We start from the raw sequence: 12,073 nt of genomic DNA, 5'->3' as shown, positions 1-12,073 counted from the left end.
AGATTACCTAAAAGTAGGTTGTTGAATTTCCTGAACCAGATTCAGAGAAGAGTCGTTGATACTGCTGTTGGACGAGCTTGGTTTCAGGCTGCTGCTTCTTCTCTGGATACCTTCAGGCTCTTTTCTCTTCTTCTTGCCAAAAAAATTCTTGAAGGCTTTAAATTTAGATTTCTTCTTTCCTAGAAGTTAGGAATGAAAGTGATACATAGTGTGATGGTGGAAGGGAAGACAAGAGAGAAAATAGGGTCTCCGTGATATGAAGAAGGACTATGATCCCAGGTGCCTGGCAGATCTTAGCTTTTGCTACCAGGGACCACAGCACCATTCATTTGATTTGTTCTGTTTTTTTATTTTTTATTTTAAAATATATTTTATTGATTTTTTTACAGAGAGGAAAGGAGAGGGATAGAGAAGTAGAAATATCAATCAGCTGCCTCCTTCATCTCCTACTAGGAATGTGCCTGCAACCAAGGTACATGTTCTTGACTGGAATCGAACCTGGACCTTTCAGTTCGAAGGCCAACACTCCATCCCCTGAGCCAAATCAGTCAGGGCTGGTTTGTTCTTTTTTTAAAAAAAAATATATGTTTTTTTAATTGATTTGAGAGAGGAAGGGAGAGGGAGAGAGAGAAAACATCGATAGGCTGCTTCCTGCACACCCCCTACTGAGGATTGAGCCCGAAACTCAGGCATGTGCTCTGACCTGGAATGGACCTGGCAACTTTTTGGTGTGACAAAGTATCTGATTTGCTGGTAAGTGCAGAAGCTCAGGCCCCAGCTACTGTGTGGTGTTTGGGCCTAACTCACTAGGCTTTCACTTTTCTCTCAATTTCACATTTCTCTCTGCATACCTAAAACTTGAGTGTTAGCACTAAAAGAGCATTTGTATCTGAATGTTCTCTAGTCTGCACACTAATTAGTCCATTCATCTATTCCACAAATATTTATTAAGATCAAGTACTTAGTACATTTTGGGTATCATGTGAAAGGAATTAGATATAGTTCTAAATCTTAGCTACTGTCCCCTCATCAAGGTTGTAGGCAGGCCCTCTTTAAAATCTCTATAACAAGTAGCACAGTGCAAGGCAAGCTGCAAGATGCCAAGTCTTAAGCCTTCTCTGGATTAGGCGACCTCCCCATCATGAACCACATCAGACTCCATGTATGGAGATCAGCCCTGGGTGTGAGCTGGGAACTGTCCAAATGCTATGTTACTTTTGAACCCTTAATGGAATCCGAGATAGTTGCCATGTATTCAAGTGTATAAATTGGTCTTTCAAGCTTTCTTTGTAAAGGGATGCCTTTAAATTGCCAGCAGCTGAGTCCTGTGAGGGTTGGTTTTAAGATTTGCTAAAAGTGTAATGGTAGATAGACCTATACAGCAGATTTGGGTCAAAACTCACTCTTGTATCCAGCAATGTTTATGTAGGTCACCTATACACTGGGTACTTTATGCTCCATAAGGTACAGCAGTGGTGGGTCAGTGAGCTGACAACTGAGAGCTGACAGATATCTGGACTTCTATAACCGAGCCATTCATTTCCCTATCCAAGCCTAAGGACTATGTATTCTCAAACAGGCAGTAGCTTTCAAAATCCTCATCCAATGAGGGCCTGCAATGTGTCACATGCCAGAAAATGGCCCATGGCAGTAAGGTTTACCCCCCTAGAGAAGAAAACACCATTAAATCCAATGATGGAATCATTGCTGCTAGATTGTATATTTGCTTACCCACCATGCACACAGGCAGCTCATCTAAGTTGAACTTAGCTTTAAAAATGCATCACATAATGGTAACCTTGTTCTCTTGCACTGCTGCTTGGAAAGAAAACATTTCTAACTAGCTTTCCTGCCCTTCAACCTCCCAATAACCACGTTATACTCTGGCTAGCAATGACTAATACTAAAAATGTACCCAAATGTTTAGACTTAAAAAAAAATCTTAGGGCCCCGGCTGGTTTTTCTCAGTGAATAGAACATAGTCACTCAGACTGAAGGGTCCCAGGTTTGAATCAGGTCAAGAGCACATACCTCGATTGCAAGCTCAATCCCTGGCACTGGTGGGGGTGCATGCAGAAAGCAACCAACCAATGTATCTCTCTCATATCGATGTTTCTCTCATATCGCTGTTTCTCTCCCTTCCACTCTCTCTAAAAATCAATGGAAGGATATCCTCAGGTGAGGATTAAGAACAAAAAATCTTGGGCATTTCCTTGCCTTCATTCTTCACCAAGCTGCATTGCATTGCCATCTTCTTTTGTAGGCCTATGTCTAGCTCATATACAAAAAGATAGGTCAGTTAGTCTAGTGCTTGGGCTGCCTAGGTGAGGGGGGCCTATCATTCATGTATTTATTTCATTTGGTATATATTTTGAGTGTCTAATCATTCTCTCTGAGGCCCAATACTAAACAATGGTGACACAGAGATGAATACCCAAACTCTCTCCTCAAAGATCCATGCACCATGCCCAGTATCCTCCACCCCACATCATCAGTGAAGTCAGGCCTCCAGGAAGCCTTCAAAAGGTTCCCCTCTCTCTGTCCTTCCATACCAAGGCCTTCTACACCATACACTACTAAGAAAGTGCAGCAAAAATTGAGAACAACTCAGTGAGTTGTTAAAATCAATTTTGTCTTTAACCTGTTAACCAAGCGGGACCTGTTAACCGTGATATGAAGAAGGACTATGATCCCAGGTGCCTGGCAGATCTTAGCTTTTGCTACCAGGGACCACAGCACCATTCATTTGATTTGTTATTGATATTTCTACTTCTCTATCCCTCTCCTTTCCTCTCTGTAAAAAAATCAAATACGTCAAATGTAAACAATATGGGGAACGGGTAGAATGTATGAATACGTCCTGGAAATATATGTTGCGCCCTGAGAGAGACGGTATATATTTTTTATAATCTTTATAATTACTTGTAAAATTTATAATTTTTTAATTCGATGTTTCCTTTTTTGTTGGTATTCTTTTCTATTTTTTTGTAATTTTGTATTTTCCTTTGTGCTTTATATATAAATAAATGAAAAATATATATATATCATTTATTTTAATTAAGTACAAATAAAAAATAATAATAATATGAAATTACGTTCTCCGGGCGTGACGTACTGACACGTCCTAGTGAAAGAGTACGCGCCCATTACAGGTTGCGTAATTAAAAAGGGAACTCCCCGGTTAATTAAGTTCAGTATCTCATTTCATGTCTTAGATTCCTCTTTTTCTTTTTTTATAAAAATAAAGCTTATCATTGTTTAGTGACTTTTGCCTCCCTTTCTGTCACTCATGGACACCCATCACTCATAGTTTGCGCCATAATTTAGGCAATTATAAATAGCTGAGTAAGTTTTGCAATAATAAAAGTGTTAATTGAATCCTATTTAACAGAAGCCTATGGTGGCATCTTTTCTTTCCATCCCCCATTTACACTTGGTTAAATCTGGGTTACCAACTATATTAAAACCTCAGCTGAATCTCTCTGATCATGGGCTGCTCTGATTTTCCCCCCCGATTAAACAGAAATACTTCCCCTGCCTTAGTAAGTAGAACCTATTAACCATCCCCAAATAAGATTGCAGGGCCTCAGGCAAACTTTTGAGTATCAGATTGGAAATCAAAATGAAGAGGTTAAAAGACTAAAAAGTAAACATGGACTGAGCCTAATGTTAGAAATTTGATATGAATTTGTTTGCTTGTGATTTGATTTTCTTTTCTAGAGTTGTTAAACATAGTAAACAAATCTAGTTCTAGTTATCAAGATTTTATTGAGTTACTTACCCTCATCATTGGCCTCCAGAACTTCCAGTTTGGCAGAGACTTCCCTTAGTGATGCATCCATAGTAGGATCACTAAAGTAAAATATAGGGTTGGGTCTGATTGGTTAATTGTTGATACCAGAAATCCTTATATACAAGTATAGGTACCTTATTTTTTAAAGCCACTTTGGAGCAAAAAAGGTAGATAATTATTATTATTTTGTTGTAAATCAATTAAAATTATACCTATTTTTTGTCAGATCAGCAAAATGTGTAATATACAACTGAGCTACCTAGCCAGGGCAAACTGGGTGTTTTTTTTGTTTGTTTGTTTTGTGTTTTTTTTTTGTGGTGGTGAAAATGTCCTAAAATCAGTTGTCATGATGGTTATACAAATCTTTGAATATATTAAAATGCATTGATTCTTATACCTTAAGTGGATTAATTGTATAGTATGTGAATTATATCTCAATAAAGCTATTAACCACCCCCCCAAAAAGATAAATGTAAAAACTTGATCTAGCCCTGGCCAATGTGCTCAATGGTTAGATCATAGACCTGTGCACCAAAGGGTCTCAGGTTCTATTCCCATTCAAGGGCACATATCTGGGTTGCAGGTTCAATCCTGGCCCCAATTGGGAGGCAACCAATTGATGTTTTTCTCTCACATCAGTATTCTCTCTCTCTCTCTCTCTCTCTCTCTCTCTCTCTCTCTCTCTCTCTCTCTCTCTCTCTCTCAATAAAATCATATTTAAAAAATATATATCAAGCTAACATTTTCCCCTTTCAGGTTGTCAAATTTAATTTTGACCATGTTCCATTGCTGAATGAATGTGAAAAATAGACACTCTCATACATCATGGAATGTGAATTGCTCTGTAAAGAACAATTTTACAGCATCAAAATAAAAAAATAATACACATACCTTTTGATTCAGTAGCATCACTGCTAGAACTTTACCCTGTGGATATACTCACACTTGTATACAAAAATATACATGCAAGGATACTTATCACAGCATTGTTTTACACAGCCAAAAGTGGAAAACAATCAGAGTGACCACCAAAAGAAAAATTCCACCTCTACTGATTCCATGTTGTGGGAGAATTATCTTTCCTTATGCTCTTTTCCATTAGTGCAGATAATCAATTGACAGTCAACTGTGAATTTTGAACTCAATCTAGCCTTCTAGCAAAAGCTAGGAATGATAGGTCTAGGGAAGCATGACAGTTGTTATTCAAACTTTTATAAATCAATGCTGACATTTTTATGGGAGTTTTGGGCAGGGGTATATGATGGACACCATAACCCAGAGAAAGTATGCTGTATCCATACACACAGCAAGAGGGCTGTAGAGAGGCAAGTGGCATCAAGTGGAGTTAAGTAGGTTCTGGGGCGCCCCCCTCCAGATTTTCTCTGTTCCCAGGCTATCCTTGCAGCTTCGTGAATGGGCTTGAGGCCCATCTGTGCTGTTTATAACCATAAGCCCCTTATACACCTCTGGGAGTAGAGAGGGGTGATCACAGGTTCTGAGGTTAAGGTGAACTTGAGAGGTCACCCAGCATGAGTGACTGAGGCCTTGGAGTTGAAAAGCAAAGGCTTTCCAAACATCAGTGAGAGCTGGCAGGGCCCTATTGTCAGGATGGCTTCAGACTCTCTCACTGAAAAAAGTCCTATGGTGTACATTATTTCTCGCTGCAATGAAAAATAAATCCAACTTGTTCAACAACAGGTGTGTTCCTGGTGAGCTTTGGCTGATGTTGACACTTTGTTCAAGTCACTCAAACACTATCATCAGCCAATATCACAATTCTGCCTGAAGATGCTAAGCCCCAGGCCTACACAGTGCTCACTAGTTTACACACACATACACACACATTCCATCTGGACATCTGGAAGAAGCAAAGGGGTAGGGCAATTCAGAAGAAGAACAGAAAAGTTGCTTGGACCATCACTGGTGAGTTTCTGGACCTTCTTAATAAATATGGCAGCACCCCACCCCTGCCACTAAGAAAGGCTTTTTATTTTTATTTTTTCAGAACTATTTTTTTATTTTTCTTAAATTTATCTTTATTGTTGAAAATAATGCAGTTGATGAACCAAAAGATAGATATAGAGACAGTAAAGCAACAAGCAGACTGTCAAATTACAGCGGGGAGGGTAGGGAGATCTGGGGGAGATAATAGATCAACCGAAGGACTTGTATACATGCATATAAGTACAACCAATGGACACAAAACTCTGGGGAGGGAGGGCATGTATGGGAGGGGGAGGCAATGTTAAAATATGTACACAGATAATAATTTAATAAAAAATGTAAAAAGAAAAAAAAATATTGCAGATGTCCTCCTTGTTTTTTCCCATTGACCCCCTTCACCCCGCCCCTGTCCCTCCCAGGCCTTCACCATACTATTGTTTGTCTCCATGGGTTATGCATACATGCATATAAATTCCTTGGTTAATCTCTCCACCCCCAACCCTTCACCACCATCTTGCCTCTAACAATTGTTAATCTGTTCCATGATTCTCTGTCTCTGGATCTATTTAATTCATCAGTTCATTTTATTCATTAGATTCCACATATGAGTGAGATCATGTGGTACTTATCTTTCTCTGACTGGCTTATTTCACATAGCACAATGCTCTCCAGGTCCCTCCATGCTGTTGCAAATGGTAAGAGTTAAGGAAGACTTTTCAGACACTGGGGAAATAAACTATTTCTGAGCTTTAGAGAAGTACATGAAAAAAGGAGCTTGTTTTCCTAAATACCGGACCACAGCAGACTAACATTGTCCTTGATCCACCACTGTCAGGAGTAAAAGAAAGGGAAACAACAACCAAAGAGAAACTATATAGGGTAGGGGGAAAGTAGGTTTGCTGTTATTCATATGGAAAATAATGCAATAATTAATGACTACTTACACAAGAATAAACTGTTTCTCATACAACCAAAAACCTACTTTTGCCCCACCCTATATGGAAGTCTAAAGGGAGAAAAAAGAAAGGGGGCATCTTGGCAGCATCTGAATCCCTAGAAGTACTAATAGAATAACTCAATTTAACAATCATCTCATTTTAGACTTTCTCAATAAAATTTTTGACACACTTGCCTTATTTCCCCAACTGACTTCTGGGGTCCCGAAGACAGCACCATCATCAGCTGACCTATCTCCCCTTCTAAATAAACCAACCAACAACTACAACCAAACACAAACCTCCCCTCGATGGGAAATCCTTTTCCTGTTACCATTCCATTTCTCTGCATCTCTTTTAAATAATTATCTGTACTTACTCTATTTATGTCTTCACTTATTCTCATGTGCTCTCTCCAATCAGGCTTCCAAACCGAATGATTTCCAAACCACCTCACCAAAACTGCCCTTGTTAAATTCAATGGACACTTATTTGGCATCCCAGCAGCAGGACACTCCCTCCTTTTGAATAATTGTATCACTTACCTTTATCGTGAACAGCACTCCTCTAATTTTCCTCATTGGCTGTTCTTTCTTAATCTCCTTTGCTGGTTCTTTCTCCTCCACTAAATTTAAAATGTTGTAGCACCAGAGGGTTCTGACCTGAGCCTTCCCTCTAATTTATCTACTATCACTTCCTAGATCCATGTCATTGTATTAAAATGTTACTATGAGCCACATCATTTGTAATTTTAAATTTTCTAATAGCAAAAGGAAGCAGGTGATGTTACTCTTAATATTTTATTTAACTCAATAGAACCAAATTATTGTCATTTCAACATATAATCATTATAGAAATAATAGAAGTGAAATATTTTACTACATCCTTATTAAGTCTTTGAAATCTGGGTTGCATTTTAAACATATAATACATCTCAATTTGGGCTAGCCACATTTCAAGTGCTCTATAAACACATGTGGCTAGTGGCTACCATATCCTAGATTATCTCATTCAGGCTTTAAATACTACCTACATTCTGGACTCCAAAATCTTTCTATTGAGACTAGACCTCTTCCCTGAACTCCGTATTCCTATAATCAACTGCCTAGCCACCATCTTCACCTCACATTGCATATCAACTTCTTGGTTCCCCTCACATTGTCTTCTCCCCATTTTCCTCATCTCGGGAAATGCTACTAGCCAGATCCTCAGACTAAAGCCTAGCAGTCATTGATTTCTCTATTTCCTTCCCATGCTACATTTAATCCAACAGTAAATTCTGTGACTCTTCCTTTGTTATATTTCAGAAATGCAACTATTTTTTGCCATGTTTGAACTGCCGTTATCTTGTTGCTGGGTTACTGCAATAATGGGTCTCACTGCATCCATCTTTGCCTCCCTATTCTACACACAGCACCCACATCAGTCATGTCAGCCCCCTGCTCACCACACTCCCTCTCCTCCCCCGGGGGCAGTGGTTTACCATCATGTTCAGAGTAAATCCCAGCTCCTTTCCTTGAACCCAATGCCAATGCCTCATTGCCCACTGATCCTGCTACCCTCCTACTTTCTGCCCTTACTGACCTTCTTACTAACTCCCAGCACATCCATCCCTTTCAATCCCAGGGTCTTTGCATTTGTTGCTTTCTCTGCCTGGAGAGTTCTTCCCCAAATTAGCTGCCAGCTGACTCTTTTGTAACATTCAAGTCAGTTCAAATGTTACTTCCCAGAGGGGACCTCCATGACCATCCTAGTTAAAGCCCCCTCCCAGTCTCTCTCATCACATCATCCTTTATTAACGTCATCACAGCACTCACCACTACCTAAAATTATGTTCTTTACTAATTTCATTACTGGTTTCTTGTCTCCTCTACCAGAATGTAAACTCTATAAAAGCAGGGACCTTGTGTATTTTGTTCATCACTGGATCTCCTAGCACCTAGAATGGTACTTGGCATATAGCAAGCAGTTAATAAATATTTATTGAATGAATGCTCAAATTCAATAAAGGAAGGGGAAGTAATATAAAAGCCATCTTTGTGGTCAGCAATTTCTTAGAAGTAGAGGCATGTTATGGCAGGCAGAGGAAGACTTGTCCTGGGAGAGGAACCTCCTTGTTTCCTAACTTAGCAGGACCTGCCTTTTCTCCCAGCAAGGTGGGCCCTGCCCCAAGCTTATTCACCTGTGCAGAACCAAGTACTCTTGGGCCTCTCTTGTCCTTGTTGCATAGAGTCCATTCCCAGGTGTCCTAGCCACGAGACCCCCTTGGTACGGAACCCTACTCTGGTGGGCTAGGCCCTGACCTTTATGGAGGAGGTTTCAGGAACAAACACCCTGACTCTTACTTACAGCCACTATCACTGGCACAACCTCTTTCTGTTTGCCCACAAGCTGACTTTATTAACCAAATTTGCTTCCCAAGTATCTCCTCATAGAGGCACCACTATATTTCTTTCATGTGTCTCACTGTGGCTAATAAAAGTTCAAAGCTAATTTGCTTTTTTAACTGTACCATGGCTCTTTAACAATAGCTTTTGGATTGCACTTTTATTTATGATGTTCAGCAAAGTTACTGTCATCTCACTGGTATCTCAAAAAAAAAAAAGTTGCAATGTTCTCTCCCAAATACTAATCTGATCATGAACTTTCTTGCTTAAACTAGCTCACCAACTGCCTGCAGGATAAAAGCCAAGTTCTTAACTCTCAAGGCCCTCTGCAATCTGGTGCTTCCTGCCCTCCTTCATTCTACCAGCAGTTCCACCCCCACTCCCACCCTCATGTTCTGATCTCCCAGAATCACCAGTCATTCCCTAAACACACCATGTTCTTTCGCATTCTTTGGTCTTTTTGGCTGTCCACTTGACCTGTAATACCACCTCTTAATCCCCACAGCCTTGAAATCCTAGACATTCTTTAAGACCCAGATCAAAGGTTACCACCCATGCTCCATGCTTTCAGCTCTTTTCACATGTCTCTATCATAGCTATTATCACCTTGAAAACAGGGACCACATTTTGCTTATCTAGATTATCATCAGCACCTATCCTGGATACCAGGCATACAGAAGGTGCTCGCTAGGTGTTTTTATAGATGGATGAATGCAGGAGTGGGCAAGAGGGGTGAAGTGATGAATAGGGATCAGATGGAAAATTAGTCCCTTTTTAAAAACAATTTGAGACACACTTCAGTAAAAGATCACTCTGTATTAAGTACTATGAAAAAGCTGGCAAGTTGAGCAAGGAAAGAGGAAATAATGTAGGTTTTTATCCAGTAAATGATGGGTCATCAGAAAGTCTGGCCCAGCAGATACATAAATCTGCATTGTCAGCTATTATTTAAATGTTTGCTCTATCACTCTCAGACAACCCCAGATGCTTAAGCCCTAGGGTTGCTTTTTTCCTTCTCAGATTGTCTGACTTGAAGGTTCAACAAGAGTTCTAGGGGAGAGACAAAGAGAGGAAGAGAGGGAGGAGGGAGGGAGGGAGGGAGGGAGGGAGGGAGAGAGAGAGAGAGAGAGAGAGAGAGAGAGAGAGAGAGAGAGAGAGAGAGAGAGAAACCTGTGTTGAAAATTTTAAGCATATCTGGTTCAGGTTCAAGGATTCAGAAGATTGCTTGACAACTTTGCTGCCTTCCCAGAATGGAGAACGCTAATGGAAAGCAATTGGCCTCATTTAGAAAAAAAATCTGTGGTAGTCAGAATTCTAAGATGGCTTCTAAGATTGTTGTCTCACCTCCAGAGTTCATGCCCTATAAATCCCTGGCCCTTGAATGTGGGTGGGCCTGGCCTAATCAGGTGAGATCTTTTAAAAGAGTGTCTAGAGTTCAGATATATAAGTTGGAGAGATTTGAAGCTATAGTACATACTTTCATGTAGGCCTCAAAGGAACAAACTGCTAGGTTGTAGAGAGGACCATGTGGCAAGGAATAACAAGTGGCCTCTAGTAGCTGAGGGCAACCCTTGGTTGACAGCTATCACCTCACCCTATAGCTAGACCTCACCCTACAACCTCAAAAAATTGAATTCTGACAACAATCTGTTTGGAAGAAAACCTGGAAACTCAGATGAGCACTTATTTATTGCTAATACACTGATTTCAGGCTTGTGAGACTTTGAGAAGAGGACTTGTCTGTACCATGCCTGGACTCTTGACTCATGGAAACTGAGAGATAATCTGCATTGTTGTAAGATACTAAAAAATTTGCACAGCAATGGAAAACAGATAAAAGTCCTCCAGACCCTAGCTCTAATTGAGCAAGAAGCCAAAGTGGCATAAGTTAGGAACCATGTAAGCTGCAACATAGAACTCACAAACATTTCTTTTGAAGAACGTAAGTTGACACTCCAGTGAATTGACAGCTGAGCAGGTTAGGCTCTACCAAAATGTTAGAACATGCAAAAGCCTCCTGCAGGCTCACCGTGTTAAAGATGGCTTTCCCTACCTGCACAAGAATGTCTCCAACCCCTTTCAAATATTGCCATAGTAGTGTCCTCCTCAACCAGTGTGTGTGTATATGCCAATCAGTTGATGAAGAGTTCTGTAGTTGATCATTCTTAGACACGGCGGGGATGAGAGAATGATGGCAAATACCTTCCTCCTTGAAACCACCCAGCCAATTCTAAAGGAAATGTCTGCTCCCAGGAAGTCAACTCATTGAGGAACCTGAGCTTCTCTCAGAAATGAAACTTCCAGAAAAAGCTCCCATTCCCCTTATTAATCACAAAATAAGCTAACCTCCAGTGCAGAAGAGCCACCAGTCTCCCTTCATCTTTTCCTTCCATGAAGTTGATAGGAAGGCACTGGAGGTTCAACCAGCTCTTGGACTCACACGATGAGCTCCAAAAGCCCCACTCCATAAGCCACCATCAATCAGAATGGCTCTGATGTGTACAATCACCCCACTGCACGGCAGAGTTCATTTGGCAGGGTTGATACCATGTTCCACTCATGATAAAACCACTGCCATGCAAAATTCAGGGCTTTCTGGGTTAGTCAACATAACTGGCATTTTACCAGCAGGGTCCAAAAGCAGCAGCTTTTAGCAGCTAGAGACCAACTAGTTAGCTCTAGAACTTCTGTTACCTTATGTTCCTAGGAACAGATATGAGTGCCTTCATGGGATCCTAGATAGAAGAGACCAATTTGATGATCATTCATACTGGCTCCTTGAGCCCTGATGGATATATGCCCAAAGCAGTAACTGTAACATGGATTTTGTGGCACATTGTTTTAAAAACTTCTTCAGCAACCTATGCAAAACCAATCCTCAAAATGCCCATGGGTGTTAGTAAGAAGGCATACAATGGATAAAGGGTCACTTCTCTACATTTCATACCTTCACCAATGGGCATTTGACCACCAAAACCATCAAGCCGAGCCCGGCTGGTGTTGCTCAGTGGTTG

At 40.5% G+C, this 12,073-nt stretch overlaps 1 protein-coding gene across 1 annotated transcript in view; it reads right to left on the bottom strand.

Moving 5' to 3' along the window:
• The window catches only part of KIAA1210, a 58,343-nt gene that overhangs the window by 26,824 nt on the left and 19,446 nt on the right, over positions 1-12,073 (bottom strand). Inside the window, exons 2-3 of the mRNA XM_084869939.1 lie at positions 3,782-3,852; positions 8-179 (exon numbers count right to left, since the gene is read on the bottom strand). Of these exons, the coding sequence (XP_084726065.1) occupies positions 8-179; positions 3,782-3,852 (243 nt within the window). The remainder of the gene's footprint in view (positions 1-7; positions 180-3,781; positions 3,853-12,073) is intronic.

This window comes from Pipistrellus hanaki, assembly GCF_964339955.1.
Source record: "Pipistrellus hanaki genome assembly, chromosome: X".
NCBI classification, from domain to species: Eukaryota; Metazoa; Chordata; class Mammalia; order Chiroptera; family Vespertilionidae; genus Pipistrellus; species Pipistrellus hanaki.
Note: the sequence above shows the minus strand (reverse complement) of the source record. Positions and strands in the feature narration are given on the sequence as shown.